At 37.0% G+C, this 25,574-nt stretch overlaps 2 protein-coding genes across 3 annotated transcripts; one reads left to right on the top strand and one right to left on the bottom strand.

Moving 5' to 3' along the window:
* The first annotated feature begins 171 nt into the window (after positions 1-171).
* On the top strand, positions 172-6,849 carry cd247l (CD247 antigen like). Its single transcript, XM_079426549.1, has 8 exons — positions 172-441; positions 3,879-3,976; positions 4,071-4,142; positions 4,827-4,877; positions 5,115-5,147; positions 5,335-5,391; positions 5,544-5,573; positions 5,851-6,849. Exons 1-8 carry the CDS (start codon positions 384-386, stop codon positions 5,926-5,928), a joined length of 477 nt encoding a protein of 158 aa, XP_079282675.1. The 5' UTR covers positions 172-383; the 3' UTR covers positions 5,929-6,849.
* pou2f1b (POU class 2 homeobox 1b) lies at positions 6,846-25,574 on the bottom strand (the record flags this gene model as incomplete). Of its 2 annotated transcripts, XM_079426546.1 has the most annotated exons (14): positions 6,846-13,236; positions 14,473-14,561; positions 14,658-15,000; positions 15,084-15,189; positions 15,284-15,466; positions 16,366-16,511; positions 16,813-16,954; positions 17,180-17,350; positions 17,507-17,598; positions 17,694-17,826; positions 19,161-19,340; positions 20,731-20,822; positions 21,167-21,232; positions 25,529-25,574. In XM_079426546.1, 14 exons carry the CDS (start codon positions 25,572-25,574, stop codon positions 12,953-12,955), a joined length of 2,073 nt encoding a protein of 690 aa, XP_079282672.1. In that variant the 3' UTR covers positions 6,846-12,952. The 2 variants fall into 2 exon arrangements, with proteins under 2 accessions (XP_079282672.1, XP_079282673.1); XM_079426547.1 differs by lacking the exon at positions 21,167-21,232.

Genomic DNA, 25,574 nt, shown 5'->3' with positions numbered 1-25,574 from the left:
GAAATGTGATTCAGATTTGTTATGAATACATCAACCCAATGCTGTTAAAATGGAAAAATCAAACTCAGCAGACAGTGTAACTTTCGTAACCTGCAATACTGATGAAAGACACATAACTGTTAGCGTGAAGATGGTCTAAAAATATACAGGAAATGCTGGTGAGACTTTTTTGAGATGAGAGGACAAGAGACTCTTTGGTGGAGGCAGTGGTTGTCATTCACTTGAACAGAAAACCCAGGGCTAGGGCCACTTCCTGTTAGGTAAAAGACTGACACAGTAGAAGCAATCAAAACAGAAAGGCTAAAAACTGTTGCACATCACTTACAGGCCAAGCAACAGGAAGGTACAGCATCCAAAGAAACTCCATTGTTTCAAGGAATGTAATGGAAATGAGCAGGACAATCACTCTTTTGTTCTTGGCCTCACATGTGTCCTCCACAGGTAAAATTATTTATCTTGCTCTCTACATGCTTATTGCATAAGGTGCCATACATCTAGCACATTCAGCGCAGAGTTTTGAAGGTTTGCTAGATGGGTTGTGAAATCTGTATTCTTCGCTGCTATATGGGCTGTGAAATCTGCATTTGTCGCTGTCTGGAGTAAACGTTAAGAGATTGAATATTAGATTTATTTTGTGTGTTTTCTCCTGTAAAGAACATTGAGGTCAAACATCAGGACATCTTCATGTGGCCATTTTAGTTTCCCTTTACACTCAGCAAGACTTGTAGCATAAAATGTACCAGCTGTGACTATTGTGTGTGCAACATAATGTATGAAAAGATGAAAGGTTTTCAGCATTACTATAATGGCTAGTAACCGTCATCTTCATTCTTAAATATTGTTTCCTGAGATTCAAAAAGAAGGATCCAAGAAAAGCAACCCTGACACTCTGAAACCCACACTCTACTTTTACGAAACTCGAGGTCAAAATTGACAGAATCAGCAAATGGAAGCTTTTCAAAAGTCAACAACATTAATTGCCGCTTAGACACATCTATTGTAGGATGCTTTGATTATTATTTTTATTTACCAAATTCAATTTAAAACAAACAAGTTTTTATATTTTCTTATTATTTTCATTAATGATATTATATTATTGTAGTGGTTGTTGTAAGCGTTATTTAAAAAGTTAACAAGTACAGCAACAAATCATGCAGAATATTCAGTATAAATACTTAGGTAATTAAAGAATTAGTTTAAATTATGGAAAAATAGATAACTGACGGCATAGCCCCTTATTAAGGGTAAGATTTTAACTCAAATTCAAATAAACATCTACTAGATATTTCGGACATTTGGAGCGAACTGCAAAATCACTAAATCTGTTGCATATTATAATACTATTTATAAAAAAAAAATAAAAAAAAATTAAAAAAGCCAATTTTCTTAATTCATCATGATTCTTTGTTGCTGTCATATACTGAATAGAATCACACTAGGTAAACAACTTTATTTTAGTATTAATAGCTTCTTCAAGGTAATTAGGGGCCTAAAATAATAAAACCTACAACCTTTTTGTCATCAGTGACGACTTTAAATTTGCAACGAATCTCAATTTTAAATTTGTAATGAATCATTCTTTTATACTAAGCAAACAAAATTCAGCTAAGTAATGCATTAGTGATAAATGTACACTGTAAAATAATCTGCCAGGACATTATCTATCACAATACAGGTGTTTTACGGAAAAAAAATCTTCACTTTAATACAGTGCTAGTACATTGTTTTGTTTTTTTAGTGTATAAAGATTTTATTTGTCTAGCCTTATATACTGTATATTGTCCTTGTTTCTGTATGCAATGATCTTGCAGAAGAAGAGTGCTTTTTACCCCTATGGCATGTGAGAGGTGTGTGGTCAGTTTGCTAACCTTCATCCACCAGCCCCCATAAACACCTACTTGATCTGCAGTGATGCAATGGGGGCTTCACTGTTTTGTGCTCATTCTTGCATTTAACTAGACCCATGCAGAGAAACCACCGAACTAGATGACACACACACTCACATTTACACAGAGATCACAGAGAGACAAATAGAGGAGCTTGGGCCTCTTCTGCCTCAAACAGGAAGGCATGAGTGCAGTTTTTTTGTTTTTCATAAAGATTTGATTTGTGAACCACTAATGTAGAAACAAATTACGGATGAGAGTGAGGAATGAGACTTATCCCTTTTATGTTCAATAATGCAAGAATCGTCTCAAATAATTTTTCAATAGGCCACCAAACAAGCAGTTTAAGATCACAGTAAATGCCGAATGAACCCTGTCGACAAAGCATACCGTATGGTGCATGTTAGTTTTACTTACTTTCTTTTCATGCATTTATCTAATCATTGTCTATTGATCTATAATTTATATTTATGTATTTCAACAGCGGTAGAGTGTTGGGTTAACTAGACCAAAGTTTATTTGATAGGAGATTCCTGCTTGCATTACACAGTTATTTTTATCTCAATCACTTGAATGTTTTTTATTTGTCCCAATGATAGGCAAGTATCGTTAGTGCAGGAATGTCTTGATATCTTTGAGAACTGATTACATTTAAAAATCATTGATTAAAGTTAAATATGGTTAGATATGGAAGTTATAATTAATCAATAAAACCTTGCTAAATTAATAGATCACAATGCAATGCTTGTAAAGTACTTGGATGTGGCCCATCTTCCTCAGTTTAAGAGGAATAATTATGAATGCAATATATATTATATATACATATATATAGTGCATGCAAAATTATTTTAATCTGAGAGCAATGTAACTACATTTTTGTCTGTTTGTTTGAATTTCTGTTGTTTGTACCATTTGTGTTGTGCAGATATGACAAACCATAGTGCAAATACTAGTATTGAGAAGGTTTTCATATACACATTTACGTTATTTCAAGTCACGCATTTAGACTTGTTTTGCTCACGATCAAGACATTTACGATCTTCAAGAAACATCAAGTAATCTCTAATACTATTTATTTTGATTATTCTGTTAAATAAGAGGGTCTGCGGCATATTGAGCAGTCTGATTAAATGTTACATACATGGGTGCACTGTTTGTATTTATTTATTTATTATTTAATTTAGTTATTTGAAAAGGGACAGTGTTCTATTTGTAATAAAGGTTTTCATTCAATGCATTGTACCGGATTTAGCCAGAGGCTAATTTTCATCCACAGTCCTTGGCAGGTCGTCACTAAACCATCTTTAAAAAATTGACACAAAACAAATACTACACAATACATACAATACATTAAGACACCTTCTGTAATATTTAGGCTACAATACATATAATTTATCTGTTTTGTTGGATTTGTCTTAAAATTTCAGTATGTTTTAACTGGTCTCTGTGGTTTGTTTATAAAGTTGTAAAGTCAGTTTGCATTCTTTTCATCTAATCCAATAAATGCAAGCATTTAATTTGTGTCGCTTTTGAGATGCCCCTGTTTCAACTCAAATTTAAAAAATTTACAAGAATTAACATGAGAGAAAGTCATTGTATCAGTGACTCTAGAACTAGACATGCACGCCTTGGTACTGGAAAGCTGTATCAACATCCCATAGACATTTAGGCATAACAAATGTTTCAGACGTTTTCCAACTTCTTAAGTACCTTAGAACTAAATTAACATCATCTAATCTAATTACAGATTTAGTTTTTATTTCTCTATTTACATGGTGGTTTAGGTACTAGAAGTGTTTTTGTCAAATTTTTCCATTCTCTTATGTAGTCTTTCTCGTTTTCTTGCTTTTTAACATTAAAAAACTAAATAAGCAGAGAAAGAAAAGACGACAAACATCCATAAATAACCAGAACAGGCCACCAAATTCGAAACACCATGTTTTAGTTGAGTACTTCATGAAAGTCTTTTAAAAATGTTTGTTCTATTTGCAGAGGCCATGTCTCCGAGTGACCCAACGTATTGCTATATTTTAGATGTTTTTCTGCTGCTGTATTCTATCATTTTTACTGCTCTCTACTTCAGAGAGAAGGTAAGTTTAGCTCTAGCATGCACCATTTGTTCTAAGTGATGAATTTACCTTACAGTTTTAACCGCTAACCTGTGTTCTGCTTTGTATTGCTTAGTTTATAAGGGAAGGGCCCGTTCCTCCAGATCCTGCGTCCCCGGCCCGTAACCCCAATGAGCCTGTCTATACAGTGAGTTCTCATTAATATATAAGTCTCCTGAATAGAGGTTAATGTTAAAAATATACTGTGTTGATGTGTATTACATTGAATGGGTCATTCCTACTATGAAGTGCATTTTCATCTCCTTATCATGGGTGTAATATCTGATAAAATATTAACCGCCCAATTTTTATAGATAGAATTTTAAGTTTGTAGCCATATTTCTGATGTGCATGGTTGCACTTCTAAAAAATAAAAACGGGCAATTTATTAAGTTCCCTCTTTTTTCCTTTCAATAGGCTAATCAAAAACGTTACAAAAACAAGTATTATTTTCGCAGTCTGTTATATCTCAGGCAACTCTGATGGTCTTTTGTCAACCATAGAACAACTAAAACCCAACTTTAAATATCAAAGAAAACGCTAACATTCTTGGTTCTGGTTGTATTTTTAATCTAACATTTTTTGGGTACTGATATGGTTGAAAACTCAAATGAAATGTTAATACTTAAAGGTAAAATCAAATATAGGCCTATGTAGATACGTTTTTACTTCATTCAAGTCTCGATAATTCACACCCTGAGTCTGGCCAGAGCTTCTAAAAAGTCTAAAAACCCCTAAATTACCCTTAATTTTTTTAAATCGTGACAAAATTCAAAAGCACTGCCTAACTGGAATGACCCAAATAACACAACATGCGTTCTGTATTTCGTAGGACTTGAATCTGCCTCAGACGAGTTCCGATTATCAGCAACTGGATAGACCGGTGAGATTATGATGTTTTAATTTACTATACAAGTTTACATTAGTCACAATTTCAGAGAGCATAGCAGTGCATTAACTGCAAATGAATGATATCTAGTGTGCTGTACAGGCCTTTACTTCCTGCCTTGATCTCCAATCTTGTTTGTAATCAATGATACAGTATGATAAACTTTAATTGCAGTTCTAAAAGTTATTTTTACATGCTTACCAACATCTACTTCATATCTACATATTTCAGATAAGACGACGAGAGCCAGAGACACATTATCAGGTCAGTAACACTTGTCAAAAAGGATGTGAAATGAGATGAACCAGATAAAAGTTTCTTACCTTGGTAAATTAGTACGACATTTTTTATTCCTGCTGCCCTCCTGTGGTTGTTTACAGTTGAGCACTTATATTTGTAACGGTTGTGCAATGGTGGTCGGTGTATTTACTGTGGTTTGTGTATTTTATAGGAATTGAGAGCGCATACAAGTGATGAATACCAAGAAATAAGAACTAAAGGAAACAAAGTAAGTGTATCAAGCCAACGAATATGAGAAAAGTGTGTGGGTTGTGGGGTTAGGAAGTGTTTTGATGTGAGGTTTACCCAGCAGTGATGCATAATATCCTTAATATACTCAGTTGGCAAATCAATCTAAATATCAATGTTCTATTTCTGCAGCCTCGCAAAGGCAAGAACAAATCTAATGAGGTAATGTACCAATTACTAATTTTAAACACTTGGTTTGATGTATCATAATGGCATTCACATATTTAAACATAAAAATACCTTTTTATGACCACTTTGTATATAACATAATATTTATGTACACGTATGTTCATATGTTTAACAAGTTACTTTTCCCAAATGTATCCTTAAATTTAAGTGTCTTGTAAGTGTTCTAGTAGGTTTAAAACAGACTACAGTTTTGTTTGAAAAAAAGAAGGCCAAATACATCAGTTTAAGCCATTGATTTATTCCTTTGAAGGGTCGAACAGGGAGAAACAGGGATGCAGCCGAGGCTGTGGAGATGGAAACTTTTCCCACTGATACATTACACAATTAACACACAGCACAAGCTCAGGTGCAACCTGTATATCTGCCAACTAACAGATAAATTGTGTATCTTGTTGTATGTTGAATGCATTTATATGTTGTTGTTTTTTTTCTAACCTGTATTTTGTAGTCTTGCATATACTAAAATTCAATGGTTTGGTGTCAGTAAGATAAAAAAAATTAATACCACTATTTCGCAAGGATGCATGAATTTGATCGTGTCGATAAAGACATGTTTATGATGAATGATAAAGATTTCTATTTCAAATAAACGCTGTTCTTTTGAACGTTCTATACAAAGAATAAGGAAAAAGTATATCATGGTTTTTATAAAATTATTAAGCAGCACAACTGCTTCAAACATAAGAAATGTTTTTTGGGCACCAAATCAATATATTAGAATGAATTCCGAAGGATCACGTGACACTGAATTCTGGAGTAATGCCTGTTGAAAATTCAGCTTTGCCATAGCAGGACTAAACAAACATGTTAAAATATACTAAAATAGACAAGTTATTTTAAAATTGTATTACTGTTTTACAGTACTACTCTTTTGCTGTATTCTAATTAAATATATCTTTAGCAAGACTTTTCAAAAACATTAAAAGAATCGTGCAGACCCTAAACCTTTGAACGGTAGCGTGCGTTATGCATGTATGTATAGACACTTTTTTATTAAAATACAGGATATTGAATGTTAATGCAAGGCATGAACAGATCATTTTTGATCAAATTTTATAAGACAATTTAAGTGCTAAACCTCTGTCTGGAGATTAAGTATTGTTTTATTTTTCTTTAACATAGTTTGTATGTAAAATACCATATTTTGTGTGTACTACTGTAAATAAATTTAAAATGATATCAACTCCATAAATTCATCAACATGATCCAAAATGGCAAAATATTAACAGACCAAAGACATGTAAGAATATTAAAACACTTGGAAAATGGTTTAATGATGTTTACAACAAAAGAGAACTGTACAGTTACAGTAAAAGATTCTTTATATATATATATATAAAAACAAAACAAAATACAGCAGACAAATGCATCAAATCTACCATGTATCCTGATTCACATACTTATATTCTACACAATCATTCAGTTCTAAGCTACAGCGATGTAGCCGTTTAGCGTTCAGTCTTGGGTATATGCCGCTTGATAACAGGCCAAGAGTGGCACTAGAGTTCAGGTCTGTAGTGATACTCAGAATCCAACCAATCATCACTATTACAACAGTGAGTTACAGCGTTCTGAAGGGAGATATAGAAGTACAATCTACAGTATGGTACAGGGTGAAAATGGAACACATTCCTTGAGCTTCAGCCGTAGGAAACATGGAAATGAGAGGGATTTCTTTTGAAATCAGCGACTAAAGTATGTACATAGTTTTTTTTTTTTATCTTAACCTTTTTTTCTCTTTTGTTTTAAAAACAATGATAAGTTGGGCAGTGAAACTGATATCACATACATTGACACATCAAAAACATACAAAAATACTATTTCTTGAACCTACAGTAAGACAGTTTTGCAGTTAAATTCCATGCTGTGACAGACAAAGAGCAACAGATCCAACGAACAAGAAAATGAAAAAACGACAAACTTTTTTTTCCCCATAAGCATCTCAGAAAAATACCAAAATATACATCTAAGCTTTGGAATTACTGAGGTTAGGACTACTGTCAGAGCTGGGTTCTGTTTCTTAATACACAAGCTGAAGGGTTTGGGAAGGAAGAGGAAAAAGAACAGAGTAATCTTTGGTATCTGCACTTGTAAAACATTTCATATTTGGATATTTTTGCTTTGGGATAGAGCTTATAGTTGCTTTCGACCCTCCACTCGGCATAAAACTATTAAGATCCATCTGAAAAGGGCTGTGTCGCACAGACGTCACCCTTGCAGGATGGAGGACAACGATGCATAGTTGCACAGCTGATCAAACCAATTTAAATCATGATAGTGTAAACAGCAAAGCTAGATAAAAGACATCGACAGAACAGCGAAACCACGGGACGACGGCACCTAAAAGACGACTATGGAGAGACGTTGCATGTGTTCAGTAGACAATCATAGAAACAGTGTTGCCTTGCTGCAGCCACAGAGTGGAACTCCAGAGGACAGTTTATCCTGAGGTTGCAGGGAGCCCAGGACATCCTTCAGCGTGTATTAATAAACATCACCCAGCCCACAAGGGGTTACTTTAAGTCCTTTCCAGAAGCCGGCAGAGCTGTTTTGCTTCCTCTTTCTACTAAACCCTGCCCACTTGGCCACGAGTGACCAATGATCTAAAACCGCAAGCTGATGGTTGAGGCAGGGCACTAGAAGAGAGAGTTTAGTCCATACAATCACATTGAAAGTCTTTGGTTACCACTGAGAAGGTGAGGAACAAGCAGACCGCAAACCCAGAAGAGCAAATGGCACAAACCTTGCAACAAATAAGGGTTCGGGGTTTATAAAGATGACGATTGTCAAATCATTCAAAAAAGCTTTGGTATAAAATTAATAAGGGGTTATAGTGTGAACTTAAATTTGTTTTAAAAATAAAATATAAATAGGTTTCTAATATGCATGAGCTTGTGCGGCCTTCTGGGTATCCATCCGGTTCCTCCCTCAAAACTTTAAACAGACATCTGCAGGCTTCCGTTCTAGGACCAATCTTTTTATTATTATTTCATCTTTTGAAGTAGATTAAAGCAAGTTTTTACTCAGTTTTGAGTTATAAATGAGGTATACAACAGCTCCTTTACTCAGACCAGCTCTCGCTCGGCTCTGGTGCATGACCTCTTCTGCAACTATCCTATTTTATCACTAGACTGAGGGTCTACAGCGGCAAACCCCACTACAATCGTGAAACTATCCAATCACAAGTCAGAGCATCCACACACGCCAAAATCAAGTGCCAAAAAGGATCCGCAACAACTTCAAATGTACAGAGCCAGGTTCAACATCCTTGGATAAATCACATCCCAAACATCTCATGAGCACACAGGTTAAAAAGGATATCATTTACAACCAAGTGGTCTATTGCATCAAATGATGTATGACGCGTCCTTAAATCCACTTAAAATCAGTTTCCTGTATTTCCTACCAATGAGTCTCACTAAAAAGTCTCACTTTTAAGATATGACGTCAGACAGAACCTCTCTAAAGTATTGTCTTTCTAAGTAAATGCACCACTAGCGCCCCCTACATACCAGCTGGAGTTGAGTTATTAGTAAAGCTTTTAACAGGTATCCAACCGACTTGAATTTTACCTACAAAAAAATAGGTAGCAACACTTCCAAAATATCACAAAACACAAATAAAACTCACAGCGTTATTTTCATGGTTGATATGCACCATGTGAGTTTTGACATTGGTGCATGCTTGGTTGCATCCCCTTTCACATGCACGCACACACACACACACACACAAATTCACAACCAAACAAAATCGTCTCTCACATCAACATTACAGTTTGCTACAACGTGTCAAACTCAAACATAATAGTAAGGCATAAATGATAAATGCAAGTTTTTGTCAAACTAAGAAAGCCAGTGACGTTGCTCCCTCATGATATACAAAAAAAGGCATAAAGTAATTAAACTCAAATGATTGTTAAAGATTGTTAAAAAGCAACATGGCAAATGAAATTCATAAAAAGCAAAAAAAAATAATAATAATAATTTGGTGCTATCAAGTCTGTTACATCAATGAAAGCTTGGGGCTTTCCTTTAGGAGCACCATCACAAGCCCCTCCCACTCAAACAAACCACATTTAAATATGGGCAGGGCACACAACAGCCACGCCCACATCACAAGGGTGTGGTTGCAATTTTTGGTCTTGACTTTTTTTTTTGTTTATTTTTTTATTTTTTTGAATTAGCTATAATATAAATGAAGTAATTTTTTGTATTTTTTTTTCCTTTTAGTGAATAAGCATGACAAAAACACTACATTCAAACTAGATATTAGTTCAAATATAAAATATGAGCATCTTACATAAGTGAATATATATAGAATTTAGAAAAGAAGTTCTCTAATCTTTGAGTCATTCCTCAGATAAATATATCAGTAACTCCCCACAGTCCTGGCGACCACCGGGTCGTGACACTAATGCGCAAAACAACACACAAATCTACACGTCCAGAGAGGCTACGTTGAAATTTTCCGGACAGAACCAGCGGAATAAGCAGCAACAAGACCCAGCCGCAAAGACAAAGGCTTTTTTTTTTTTTACTTTGGCAAGTAGGATAACAAAATATTCATTACAAGTTAACCTGGACATACCCTTTAAGTAGTAGTAGTAGTACTTGAAATAGCAGTAGTAGACTTACGTGACATTATTATTACAGATTTTCCTGTTATACTTTGTAGTTTTGTTCTACACGTTGGTCATTTTAAAATGGACTGTAAGAAACAGCTTTTGTACATTGGAGTTGACAACTGGTGTCTGCTTAAAGTGAACCTTCCATGTAAGTGCTGCTGAGGTATTTCAAATCATATTAACAATAAAAACACAAATAGCATCGCTAACAAACAGTCGTAACAAAAATGGTCAGACAGGGCCACAGTAACAAATGACAAAAGGGACAGTAAGGGGAGACTCTGACCTCTTCGTCACAGAATTTAAAATGTGAGAGTGTTAAAAGCAATGCTACGGGTGAAACAGTACTGTAATTCTCCCAGAATACCTGTTCTCCATTGTTCATTAACAAGAACCACAACAAAAAAGAAAGTCTAGACAATGTACCAATGCAATACTAAAAATCCACCTTCTTGTCAAATTCAGCCATTTTAGAGCCTTGTGCACTTCCACAGGTTCTTCTGGATTTTAAATTAAAAGTTTGGTGGACTCTTGATATTTCTATTGCTATTCATTCGTTGAAACGCAGCATGGGTGTTGAGTCCTATGAGATTACATCCAAAACAAAGACTTGCCATAAAGGTGAAAATGAAATGAAGGACACAGACTCCCAAAATCTCAACAGCACTTAAACACAAGGCCCTTAAGATTCTCTTTGGATCGTTAAATGCTCAGATATCGAGAGCTAAAACAAGTCAACGCTGCGCAAGAGAAGCTATATTTCTTCATTTGTCGGACAATGCGAGTCAAAAGAGTAGGGTTTAAAAGAAGTGTAATAGATGGTAAAGTTTGTCAGTAGTGAGTAGTGAAAGTGTGGTCAGCATTACACTGGCCCACACAGGCACAGCAGCTAGTGAGAAATCGACTTTGGTTCAAGCTTTACATCATGGCTGCATTACATTGGTAGGGAAAAACGAAACAGACCATCTGGCTAAAATCCCCCTTATAACGGATATTTCAGGCCCGCTACTGTCCTCCATGGTACAGCCTACACATTGGACTGGAGTGAAATTTAGAGAAGGCCCTGATTTCAGATTATGGAGGACTGAATCTGGCAACTTACAACTACAAAGAAGGGAAAATGTTCAAAAAGCCTGTTAGGTAAGAACACGCTTGCTTTACTTCCATATTTACAATTTTCAATTATCTGAACAGAATGGGAAAACGACTCCCCCATTTGTCTCACTCAAAGTCCTCATCATTGACCAGCAGAAAGGACAATCACAAACCTCAAACTGGTCCTTTGCTGTAGTATCACGTCCTGCTCTCGCCTCGGATCAATTTGGTTAGTTTCACTGACACTACAAAATTGAGGAGGGACAGCCATCTCAAATAAAAGAAGAAGAAAAAAAGAAGACCTATGTTTTCGTCTTTGGAAAAGATCAAAATATTGCATTATATTTCCTGTGGTCTACTGAGAGCCTTCGCTCATAAATATTTAGACTTAAACTACGCTACAGTAGCAATATACAGCAACAGGTATAACAAAGATTTTTGGTATATCTTGAAATAGAGGCAATACAAAGACCTCCGAAATAAAGACCTCTTAAAGCGTGACAGAAGCTCTGCTAAAAACCGAGCAGACTGCGGTTCTCAAATCCAGTTTTTTGGTACAGATACTGTGCACAAGTAGAAAATCAAAGACCCTAAAAAACAAAAACAAACTTGAACATCATCCACCTCAACTTCATCTCGTTTGACCTACACCTTCACAATCAGGCGGTGATACCGTAAGAACATCCCATGTCAGGAAGACCGTGAGGAGGTTTACCTTACGTGGTTACATAGTCCTGATGCTAACATTGCGAGCTCTCAGTTACTGAAGCTTCAAAGTAGATGGTACTGCTCAGTTACCTTTGCCCACGCCGAACAACTCCTCCTTGACGAATCATTTCATAATTCGTTAAAGCTTTTAGTATATTAAGTGAGCCCGTTACTGGGTGAGGATTTAGACCCAGACTAGTTTCTGCTACCGAGTAAACTACGATATGCTATGAAAACAATATCTGAAATTGTTTCACTAGAAAGAAAGGCCAGTCGAACGATTCCTTAAAGCAATGAAACCGCATCACAGCCGCTTATTTCTCCATTTAAAGCCTTGTAACCACAAGTTAGTAAGATACTGGACATAAAGCTAACCCATTGTTTGACAAAAATAAATCATGTGCATCTAAAAGGAAACGTTCCACGGGGACAGGAATGTCTGTAAAGCAGGATCTCCAGTGAAATCATAGACGGAACATTTTTCTACGGTGAGGAAGAGGAGGTTACTGTCAGCAGTAAGAAGGTATCATTCAACACAGAGTAAACAAAGTTTTTTGGTTAAAAGCATTTCAGAAATACCTCTGAAGAAGAGGTTTCATGTGAAAATGGGAGAAAAAGAGCGAGTTCGCTGAAACGAATATGTCTTTGCGTCGCACAGAGACTTGGCACAATGTCCAGGGAGGTTTCTGCTCTCCTGATGCAAGTTCTGCGGAGACGCCAACATTCGTTGAAGTCAACCCATCAATGAGGTCCAAACATCGCAGATTAAGGTGTAAAGATAGAACATACAAACTTAAACATTAAAATAACGTTAAAACAACATTAAATCCTATTTAAAAGGTTTGTTTTTGGTGGTAGCAAGATATTAAAGAAAATCTTAGAAAGAGGAAGGGTGTCTAGGAGGGGAGAGGAGTGGGTAAAGCTTTCACTGGGCCTTAGAGGCCGTGGTGATGGTGGAGGTGGGCATAGTTGCTGTAGTGACAGCGCTCTGGTGGGCATCGGCGGTGATGTGCAGGTTGAGGGCTCCGGCGGCCCCTCCCGCAGACACCAGGCTGACCGGGTTACTGGCGAGCAGTGACAAGTTCTGAGGGTTCAGAAAGAACGGTGCCGTCACAAGGTTAGGGGTGCTGCCGGCGCTGGTGTTGGCAAACAGGAAGTTCCCGCTCCCATCCAGAGATGTTATGGGCAGAGCGCCACTAGATGCCAGAGCTAAAAAGACAATGAACATCATTTTAACTCTAGGTGTTCAAAAAAACTGATCAAATTATTAGAACAGAGATGCAGCAACATAGAAATTTTGACTGTTAAGATAAATCGTCTGACTGTTCTTCACATACCCAGTCCCTTGCAAGTTCATTTATGAAATATTTTAGCTAATTTATGCATTCAGATACTGACAAAGGTGTAGTACTATTATAAGTTAGTTTTCTTTTTATATTAGTTATTATTACTGAATAATTAATTAATACTGAATACACTATTATTATTATTATATAAAAATAATTTTAAAAAGAATCATCATAATCTATCTATTAAAGAGTTGAAAAAAGGTTGAGACAATATCAAATGTTTAAACGGGCCTCTGGATGAATGTTGTGGGTGTTCTGTTTCTGATCATGTAAAAAGTTAGAACATACAAACTCAAAAATCTTCTGTAGTTCTCAAATTACAGTTTTATATTACACTGTATTACAGTTATTATTATTATTATTTATAATATATATTATTTTAATAATAATGTAACAAAGTACACTATTACCACTACTAATAATGAACAATAACAATATCATGTAATATAAACCTCTGTAAACTGAATTAGAGAAAATTAATATTTAAATAATGTGGATAAAATAATGATAATATTATAAATAGAAAATAATTGTATTATAAAAAATTGCAATTAAAGGTCAAATTTTGAACAAATAAGCCTTTCTATTATGTTACCAATTATATCAACCAAATCAGATTGATACTAATCATTTAAAAAAAACACATTATTATTATTGTTAGGATTAAGAATGTATGTTTTTTATATTAATTATTATTTAATAATAATGAAATACACTATTATTATTATAAAAAACAATATTAATAAGAATCATCATCATAATCTAATCTATTAAAGAGTTTTTTTTTTTTAAATCCATAAAACCTCAGATGCACTCAGATGGTCAAATGAACTTATAAAGTTAAATATAAAAAGGTTTGCACTGTATGCAAATATGTTGTTTACAATATTTTCACTGTATGCAAATACGTCATTTATAATCTTGGAATTGTATGCAAATGTGTTGCATGCAGAAAGCTGTTCACAGTGCAGAGTGCCACAAGTGCCACTAAAACATCTGTTTTACTGCCACATATTCATCTTGCTGGTGATGCCAAGATTAATAAGCACATGCAGAGCCATATTGTAAATATAAGTGTACTTGCCGCTCCACACACCTTGGATTGTGGCCAAGGTGCTGTTGCTCATCAGTGCTGGACTCAAAGCGCTTCCGAGACCACCGGGTGCAAAACTTAGAAGAGCCCCCCTGCACAGGAAACACCAGAGAAAAGTATTAAACTCACAGATGTCCAATCGCAAGCTTGAGGTTGATGCTCTTTCAGAGAACTAAAATGACACTTACCCAGGAGTGAACTGTGAGGACGCCATGAGCCCAGGATTGAGGCCTGCGGCTGCAGCCATGGCAGCGATGCTGGCGCTGGTGGGCAGCTGGGCAGCTCCTTGCAGAGCGGCTGAGAGGTTGGAAGCCGCCACCATCACCTGCCCAGTGCCCAGAGTTGGCGCCAGGGAGCAAGGCGCCTGACTTACTGCCGTCACCATCTCCTGAGCTAAAGTGTGCTCTGAGGAGGACGTCTGCACTGCGGTGGGAGAAGGGCTGAGCGAAGGAGAGGATGCTGCGGTGGTGATCACAGGTGCAGTGGAGATGACCGATGCAGTGTTAGTGGTAGCCGAGCCAATAGTTGTGCCTGGAGGAAGAAAAGGCTCTTTTAAAGATTGTGAGGTGAACAATAGGAATGTTTTTGGACATTTTTAGGCTTTTCTTGCCTACCAGTGAAACCGACGCTGGAGACACTAGTGCTGGTGAGAGGCAAAACTGGGTTTACAGTCATCGTAGTCGGTGTGCTACTGGTCACAAGACTTGCTGTACTCGGTGCCTGTAACAGGGGAAAGAAGGAGGAGGTTTAGCACTATTTTAAGCAGTCAGATCTGCTGTGATGAATGAAGGGAGATAGTTTGCATGTCACGTACCAGAGATGTGGTGGGAGAGAAGATTGCTTTGATAGGAGTGCTGATGGCGCTGCCACTGCTGGGTGGGTTGATCCTCTTCTCTTTCTGTCTGCGGTTACAGAACCATACTCGGATCACCTCTTTCTCCATGTTGAGCTGGTCCGCGATCATGGTGATCTCCTCAGAGGTAGGTTTTTGGTTCTGCTTGAAAAGCGCAAAAGCACAAGAAACGCCCTTACGGCAAAAACAAATCACAAAACCTACAAGCCTTCAGTCCATGGTCTGAGGAGGTAATAATTCAGCTGGAACCTTTTAAGTTGAGACAATATCAAATGTTTAAACAAGACTCTTTGAATGTATGGTTCCTTAAAGAAGGGGCTGAATGTTGTGGGTGTTCTGTTTCTGATAATGTAAGAAGGTAGAGCATACAAACATTATCTGTAGTTCTAAATGTATAGTTTTATATTACAGATTTATATTACTGTATTATTATTTTATTATTGTTATTTATTAAAATGATAATACATTACACTACAGAAAATATTAATATTAAGTGCTAGTAATAGCACAAAATTTACTACTACTAACAATAGAAAACAACAAATAATATAAATCTGTGTAAACTGAATTAGAGGAAATTATTATTAATATTTTATTAATAGAAATAAAAACGTTATCATAAATAAATAAATACAAATAATCGTATTATAAAAATATTTTACCACTACCTCTATTACTACTAATAATGTATTTATTATAAATATGTTCATAAAATATGAGTTGCAGTTTAATATTAATAGTGTAAAGAATAAATTATTTTAAGTAATAAAGTGCAATTATAATAAAATGGAATCAAAATCTGTGTATAAATTACAGAAAATATTAATGAGCGTAAATAATTATAATAATTGAATGTACATTTAAAAATAATACAATGAATACATTGAATTAAAGGAAGTATTAATTGAATTATTAATAAACACTAATTCAATATTTAATTGATATTTCCATCACATTGTCACTAAAAACCAGCGGAAGATTTTGCGCCAGTAAAACTTTAATAACGGCTCATCAAATAAGCTCTGATGCGAGATGTCGCTCACCTCCAGAAAGCTCTTTTCTAAGGCCACTCTGATGTTGGTCTCAATGCTGGTCCTCTTCTTGCGGCGGCGGTTCAGGCCCTCCATGCCCAGCCCAGGTGAGCCAAGAGAGCTGGGACTGGACATGGCCTGGTCAGACGTCTGGTTCTCTGCACAAACAGCGCACACAAAGGAGGAGTGATATAAGCACCTGTGCCAAACAGCACTGCAGATGTGCTTTAAAGCATGAGCTCTACTACTTAGCAACATTAAGTAAAACATTAGCTTTATATAAAAAAAAATTACAGAAAGGAGAGCGGAGACCTGCAGTACCCTGAGAGGAACGCCAAAACTAAAGAGGAATATGACAGGAATCTTCATATCCTTTCTAACATTCTTCATGGTATACAATGTTATTTTGAATGAGTGCAGCAAGGGAGAGAAATGGCTCAGAGCAGAGAAAATACATACTTGCATCATTGAGCCATTTTTCAAGCAGAGGCTTCAGTTTGCACATGTTTTTAAAGCTCAGGTTCAAGGCCTCAAAGCGAGAAATGGTGGTTTGGCTGAAGTCATTTCCATAAAGTTTTCCCATGGCAAGGCCAACATCCCCCTGGTACAAGCAACACAATAGCATTAAAGTTTTAAACTTTGAAAAAGTCAGGCAGAATTTACAAGTCACCTTATGAGTCTCAGATGAAGGAGAATGCAAATAATTAAAAATATTTCACATTCTGTGATGACCTGGATGATTAAATACCATCGGAGACTTCTGAATAGTGAAATCAACAACAGCGTGCGACAAGACAAACTGTGTGATGAGAGAAGTCCTATTTACCTGCGTAAAGCCCAGTTTGATACGTCTCTGTTTGAAGGTCTTGGCAAACTGCTCTAGCTCCTCCAGGTCGCTGGGCTCCTCCAGGCTGGGTGTGTCGATGTGCTTTGGTGTCGTCTGGCTGTGAGGAAGGGATTGGATGGGGGTCGCTGCTATCGTGCGTGTGGTAGCAGGCTGTGAAGTGGAAGGAAAAAGGTGTTTAGCAGTTTTGGTTTTGGAATCTATGCAAATCCACTCTTGTAGATCTCTAACAGATTTTTTTTTCCAAAAATAAAATAAGCTAGCTGACGTGTGCAAATGGATCCATTGGGTGAATGGGATGCCCCTGACCTGTGTGGCAAGTGTGATGCTTGGCTGGGTCTGCAGGAGGTTGGCTTGGCTTTGAGGTAGTTGAGTTAGAAGGTTCTGGGCCTGCAGGAGACCTGGTTAGAGCAAGAGGAAAGACGAAACAATCAGATAGGCTGATCACACGGAGGAACGGAGAGATCTGAGAAGGTTAAGACGAGACGGGACTCACTCTGCTGGCCCTGTGGTGTCTGCGAGATGATGAACTGCGCGGGCTGCAGCTGTGTTGCGATGGGGTGCCCCGGCTGGACCAGCACAAACTGCTGCAGGTTGAGGTTCTGCTGCTGTTGCAGCTGCTGTAACTGCTGTATTGTCCATACAAAGAGTGTGAGAAGAACGTTAGTATGTGTCACTATACCAAGTGCACCAGTTTAGCCATAACAAAAACGAGTGGGGTTCAACAGTAAAGACTTTTTAGATTTTGTTGGAAAATAAATGTTGCTGTTGCCATGACAATCAGCAAAGTAAAACATTTAGGGAAGGTGAAGTGGTGTGTGGCCAAGTATGGTGACCCATACTCGGAATCTGTGTGCTGCATTTAACCCATCCAAGTGCACATACACCCGGAGCAGTGGGCAGCCAATGGCGCCCGGGGAGCAGTTGGGGGTTCGGAGCCTTGCTCAAGGGTCTCACCTCAGTCGTGGTATTGAGGGTGGAGAGAGTGCTGGTTATTCACTCCCCCCACCTACAATCCCTGCCGGACCCAAGACTCGAACCCACAACCTTCGGGTTACAAGTCCTACTCTCTATCCATCAGGCCACGACTGCCCTATAGATTTAGGCATATGATATAGTGTATTTTGATCCTAGTGGATTTGCCAATTTAAGAGGTCCACTTTTTTTATTGATTTAATAATTTCATTTTGAAACACACTTCAGTTGAAGCTTCCTTCGTTTTTTTTCATATTTTGTTGCATTTTAACTATACACATGTACAAATAGATTTCCATGTAACAGAGAGCAAGAGCCTAAAAAAAGCTTCTCTTTAATTTCCATTAATAAAGAACAGGGTTCCTCAAATCTTACCCTGGAGGTCCAATCTGCTGCAGAGATTAGCTCCAACCCTGATCAAACTCACCTACCTGTGATTTTCTAATGATCTTGAAGACTCTGATTAGCATGCTCAGGTGTGTTTGATTAAGGTTAGAGCTAAACTCTGCAGGAATGGTTCAGATTTGAGGATCCCTGATATAGAATATCACCTCTTTTCTTAGTCTTTTATCAACACACTTCCAAGTTCACCACGTTTTAAGAACAACTTGAAAGTTCTGCAAACTCCATCAAAATTTGTATATTTATTTCTTAATATGTTATCTTTTCCACTGACATACTTGTTACCATTTCTTTCAGCCAACGTCCTATATTTGGCTAAATGTTAACGTTAATTAAAAATTCACTTCGCTTCTGACAATTGAGACATTCTCAGGGCAAGTCAAAATACTGCCAGGGCACAAATAAAAATGAACAAAAATTAATTTTTAGAAAGTCCCTTTTGTAGTTTCATTTTTTGTTATTTAAAACTTTCATTAATGTCTGTAATCCATTAGTTTTGCATTTACTGAAATGCCATTTATTCAAATGACAATACAATGCCATTTCAGTACTGAGACTCGGGTGAATGAAACCGCAGCTCTCTTACAGGTGTGATCTGGATGGGTTGGGAGAGGGGGATCTGGGTGATGGGGGTGGCAGCGGAGGCAGAGATGCTGGCTCCTGTAGTGCTGCTCTGCTGGCCGGCTGAATGCTGCACCGCTGCTGCTAAGAGCTGAGCCTGAGCCTGCTGCAGCAATAACTGCTGCTGCGCTGGAGTCAAAGTCAACTGCAAAAAATAGAGCGAGACAAAGAAACAAAGACAAGAATTCATTTAATCTTTAATCACCATATTTGGCACTAGACCCACTTCCTTGAAATTCTCAAGGTGGAAATTACCTCGTTACTCATAAAGCTTTACCCTGGACCCGTGCGTGTTTATTGACTAAATGGCAGATGTTGCCATTGTCAAAATTTACAGACAAAATGTACTATTTACAGTTAGCCATGATTAATTATATTTAATATTTAACAGTTTATATTTATTAAAGTTTCTGATAATCCCGTGGCCGATCTCGTATCTGGCTGATCATGTGATCTTGCCAAGTCTGCCCCCATGAGGTGACAAACTGAGTAAAATAAATCAACCTTTACTAAAATTCTTATTTGAGTGTGCATGATTTTAAACATTTCCCTAAATCCACAATTTGTGACCCTGGACTATAAAACCAGTCATAATTCGCACTTTATAATGATATTTGTAGCAATAGCCAAAAATACATTGCATGGGTCAAAATGATACATTTTTCTTTTATACCAAAAATCATTAGGTTATTAAGTAAAGATCATGTTTCATGAAGATATTTTGTAAATTTCTTACCGATTAGTAATATGCATTACTAAAGACTTAATTTGGACAACTTTAAAGTCAATTTTCTCAATATTTAGATTTTTTTTGCACCCTCAAGATTTCTACATTTTCACATAGTTGTATCTTGGCCAAATATTGTCCTATCATAACAAATCATACAATCAATGGAAAGCTTATTTATTCAGCTTTCAGATGATGTTCCAGTTTGGTAGCAGAAGGAAATAGGGATTGATAAGGAGGGCTTTTTACCTTTTGCTCAATCTATGTGGAAATGAGGGAAGAGAAAGCAAATACAGAGGAAGACCATCCCAAAATTCCTCTCCAAAATCAAATGTGTTTTGTTTGACGCTCATGTACGTTGATATAAATATACCGCAGCCTTCTGAGACTTCAAGCGGAGAGCAAAGCCGGTATGCTAATTAACGAAACTGTTATGCAGTACATGTAAATTCTGCATAGATTTGCATAATTCTCAACCATCTGTTTCCGAGCAACTGCAGAGGAGCTAATTAGCATATGGGGCCCAATAATTCCCCCTGTAACCAGGAGATAGCATGTTGTGCTTTATCTAATCTTCAGAGTTACGACAAATCTCACACATTATTTTCCAACAGACACAACAATGCATGACATCAGGTGGAAAGCCTCAGCAGTCACTCTGAAACATGATAATGACACACGCAGGTCAAGACAGTGGCAGTTTTGTGACTCAGACACGGGCCCTGGGGACATCTTTAAATTCCTACAGCTCTTTCATCCATGTCACAGACCACAAATGTGTATGTGAGCTCAGAGAAAAAGATTATACCTGTTGGAGCAAGGCCTGTGCGTGTGCGTTGGTGATTGCGCTTGTTGTTTGCACAGTCTGCCTCTGAAAGTCCAGTCCATTTGTTTGGGCACCTGGAAGAAGAAAAGCAGTCAATGCCACAATAGATCAGAGCCACACAAAAAGGTCTTTTCAACCAAGTTATTCAGCTTCATGGCCTTTCTTATTTCAAACTTTAAAAAAAAAGACGTTCTGCGATACATATTGAAAGACATTGTCCTACATGTTCAACCTCAGTCAAAGCTGCACAAGTGACCCTTTACAATTTACAAATTGTGAAGTGATAGACTTTCAACTCACACAGATGTAAAAGAAAGTTGTGTTAGAAAGATCAAGGCAAAATATCCGAGCAGACTACTGGAAAAAATATATAATCATGCAAGTCTCTAAAGAGCCAACTCTTCCTTGGGTAACCCACCAGTGTTTTCGTCCCCGCTCTCCATTGCACATTTACTTGTTTCCGATGGATTACTCATTCTAGAATCTGGAACAGACAGAGGAAGGTCGTACTTTCAGTTTCTCTTCAAAGACCAATCATTCAGTGACTTTCAAAAGTGAGACAGCAACATTTAAAAAAAAAAGATCCAAACCATGACCCAATATTTTTTTAAATGAACACTTAAAAAAATAACACCTACTTAATATGCTAATGACTGCACAGAATGTCTCAGTTTTGTTATGAGAAAATCTGAATGGTGTAAATTAAACCAAACACATTGACTACTCAACGCCAGATAGCATAGCAACACTATACGGTAAAACAGACCACAAACATCACTCACCAGCAGCTGCTGCGCCTGCCTTGTCAAGTGTCTCTACGAGCATCACAACAAACTTAGCACCCCTTTCGCAGACAACCCTCAAAAGCAAAGAAGTCTCTCTCAGTGCAACTAAACTGTTTGGAGTGGAAAAACAACACGCGTGCAGAGCAGAGCTAAGCTTCAGTGAAACTGTGGCTGCCTTTTCTCTCAGTCTCTCCGGCTTGCTTGCTTTGCTCTCTCTCTCACTCTCTCCGTGCCATGATTGTCATAACAACTAGAGTGTGAAGAAGTTCGTTTTCATTCTGGAACGGAACAGAAGCGAAGCGGCTACTAGCGCCGCAATAAAGCATAATCAGTATGCAGCTGATTAAAGCCATATGCAAATCTCCCTCACTTCATTAACCGAGCAACACTTTGAAGTCCTGAAAGCAATTCATTTCGCAAGGCGCTCGGAGAGCTTTCTCCCTAATTTAAATGTTCATAAATATTTATCATCTCATTAGCATATTAATTGGATCGCTTTGGAGGGAAAAAGGAGGAATGGGAAAAAAAAATCCAGGGTGTCAATGCAGAAGCCCAATTACCTACAGAGCACTGGTTAAATTATGTGAAACAGGTGAGCTTTCTGTCAATGCGATCAAAGCGAGGTAGGTATCTGGACATAAAGACAGCAGGTTGTGTTCAGAAGCATTTCTTATAAATTCGAAGTACCAGAGGTTGCGGATGGAGCTGTTCGGGAAGTAAATTACTTGCCATTCTCCACCATCCTATTCACAAAGCCCCCTGTGGCCCAAACACTTCACGGATCAAATTCTGTGACTTCTGTAGCCGTATTGTCTGGAAAAGAACATGAAGTCTGCTTTGCATATCCAGATTAACTGTGCACCTCATTAACTGATATTTTCAGAGCTTGGCCTAATTACAACAGAGATTTACACATTAGAACAAAGATCTGACAGAGTAAGCATAAAGAAAGCCGCCTATCCAAAAGGAAGTACTGCTGACACTTAAAATACTTTTTCAGAGCACTAAACTTTACTCAGACAATAGCAGGATTACAAGACTAGCATAATCCAACAAAACAGCTATAGTTTCATAGGTTATAGCTGTTATTTTTGTTTAACTTCTTATCCAAGGAGAAACTTGTGTGAAAACCATTTGGCAGCTTAGTTTAATGGCAAAACTAACCTGGAGTGTAATATTCAAATTAGCAACAAAAAAAAACATTCCTCAATTTAATGCAAATATTATACTTTATAAACAGGCTTTTGAGGCATTTTATGGAAAAGAGGACTGAATTCAGCACAGAGGACAACATAATTTCAATATTTCATTACCAGCAAGCAGGAACAAATAATATCATTCATATTCAAATTGTGCATTTGAAAACACATTACATTTGAGTTTCAGAGAGGAACTGATGAAAAATTAAAGACGCTTGATATACGATAGAAACCATTCACAGATCACAAGTATTATCACTCATATATTATCATTTAATAAGACAAAACCATTTAACTGGACAACATGAAGTCACGCCAATCTGCCACATATAAATACAAAGAGAATTGTTGCACATAATTCTTGAAAGCTGGCAAAAACCACAAAGTCTCACTTGATTTTAGGACTATAATCATTTTAATTAATAGACTGTTAGCCTGCAGGGACTGTTTCTACATGTTCACATCAGCAGAGCATGAAGAAAAACTCAAGCAAAAGAAAAAAATACAGACAGATGGTCAAAGAGAGATGCATTGAAGCCATGCAGTTTCACTACTATGCTTGAAAAGTGTCAGTTACTACCAAAATAAAAGTAAGGATTCATGCAGGTAATTTACACTATAGATATGAGCTGTAGATACAAGAAACAAACAAGTTTCAGCACGTCATTGTCTCTCTAGTCCCTACACACGGAGTGAAAATGCTATCAGTTTAAAAGCAGGGTCTGTTACACCTGACTCCTTCATGACATGTCTAAAGCCAAACAATTATATGCTAATTTAAATTACAAACCAAATAGTTCTCAAGTAGTCAGAGAATTCCTGTTACATGAGAGAAGATTAATACAAGATTTCAAAGCAGATTTAAAAAAAAAAAAATGTGGTAAATTACCCCAAGCTTCTCTTGTAGCTAGACATCAGGGTAAAATAAGTTTTATGATATCATTTTTCAACAGCTAGCTCTGGCCTTTGATTTGATAAGCCAAGACATTGTTTTGCCTTAAATGTAAGGTACTCTATATTAATTACGGGAACAACTGTATAAAATCAATATTATATATATAAAAAAAAAACTGGGGGAAAATGACCAAAACATTTAACCAAGATGTGCGTCATGTTGTTACTGTTAATTAAAACTTATGCTAAATGAAATAAGGCTGAAATCAAATAAAAAATAAATATTAGATGAAAACTTAGAAAAAATATTTAACATACCATTACTTTAGAAAATTACAATTAAAATGAAAATTTTGAATATAAAATTAAATCTTATTCAAAGCATAGGAAATATTAATAGTAATACTAAAATAATTCTGGCATCATTTATTATAGCGGTAATACACTATTGGTAACTATGTTATTACTACACCAAAATGTTATAAACTGAATCCAAAACTTTTAAGATTTCATAATCCTCAATTTAACCCCAAAATAAATGACAAACTTCAATTGTTATTCATATATCCAAAGCGATATTTACATTTATTCATTTAGCGGACGCTTTTATCCAAAGCGACTTACAAATGAGGACAATGGAAATATTTACCATAGAAAGCTTTAAACTGCCAAATGTGGATTATTGCAAACATTAATATTATGAATTCCTGTAAAGCTGTTCTGTAAAGTGCTGTGGAAAAACGATATACGAATAAAACTACCAATCATGAATTAGTTCTGAAAATCATCTCAAAAGTGAATCTCTCTGATTCGAACATACATACAAAACCACATTACGATTACGAGTTATATTAATGATTGGAAGCAATTTGATGACTAAAGTACTAAAGACTATTTGTCACAAGAGAATATAAATAGCAAAACTGATGTTTTTTTTTACTGTTAACGGATGATGAAACAGTAGAATGACTAAATACACAAGCATACAGCTTCTGGAACAATAGTGGAGAAGCTGTGCTCTATTTGAGGATCACCTATTAAAAAGCTGGCATAATGCCTGCATACATCTCCTTGAGCAGACAGATTGATACAACGTTACACCGGCTGTGCTACAAAGTATCAATTTGTCACAACCGTACTGCATACATTGTATAAACAGAGTTCCATTTTGGCACGTTCCACCATCCTTCGACAATGAAATGGATTCATTCTGATAGAATATGCTGAACAGCGCATTCTGAGCTCTAGAAGGCCCACATGAATAACATAACAGGGCTACACGCCTGCAATGGGCACAAAAGGCAAGAGACTAGGCATTTAAAAAAAATCACGCCGTGTCCTAACTGTACACCAAGCAAGCCCCAGCTGCTCTGCTCTTTCATATTTTCACGGTAAACACGTTGCGCAGACGCCGGCTGATTGCGAGCGAATGAATATTCAAAGCTTTATATGTGGGATTGGCTCACGGCACAATACAGCAACACAAAGCCGCTGGAGTAGCATTAGCCGCTTAGCATGCACACAGCAGCCTTTAGTTATGATTAACTGTAAAATTCTAACAACCTCTGACCGGGGACAGTGCAAAACCCCGCGAGCTGTCGCCGATTATGACTAATAAAATATGCAAAGCGGCGATTTCTCGGTGGCGGTATGAATATGTAACGCGGCTGCTCTAATCACACAAAGGAGGCATTTTTCCTTTAATTTGCCGTCGCACTGCATCGCCAGTTTCACCGTCGCACAGACAGAGAATTATTCCCCGATACGTTTATTTAAAGGGAGCATATGATTGCAACATCGGGTTTGAGTATTTTGTTTACGCTTTCCCTACCGCGCTTTTCTGGGTTGAGAGAAACAGTGTTTGAATATGAATATGAATATGTAAAATGCAGTAATGATTACCTGGTCCTGAACTCTCATCTTGACTCGCTGCTCCTCCGTCCGCCAT

The sequence above is a fragment of the Barbus barbus genome, assembly GCF_936440315.1.
Source record: "Barbus barbus genome assembly, chromosome: 10".
Lineage (NCBI taxonomy): Eukaryota > Metazoa > Chordata > Actinopteri > Cypriniformes > Cyprinidae > Barbus > Barbus barbus.
This window is presented reverse-complemented; position numbering and strand designations above follow the sequence as displayed.

Excerpts from the sequence above, each read along its gene's own strand:
- cd247l (XM_079426549.1), top strand. The coding sequence starts at position 384 with ATGGAAATGAGCAGGACAATCACTCTTTTGTTCTTGGCCTCACATGTG. Across the intron at positions 4,143-4,826 it reads CCAATGAGCCTGTCTATACA|GACTTGAATCTGCCTCAGAC; the intron begins GTGAGTTCTCAT and ends TGTATTTCGTAG. Across the intron at positions 5,574-5,850 it reads GCAAGAACAAATCTAATGAG|GGTCGAACAGGGAGAAACAG; the intron begins GTAATGTACCAA and ends ATTCCTTTGAAG.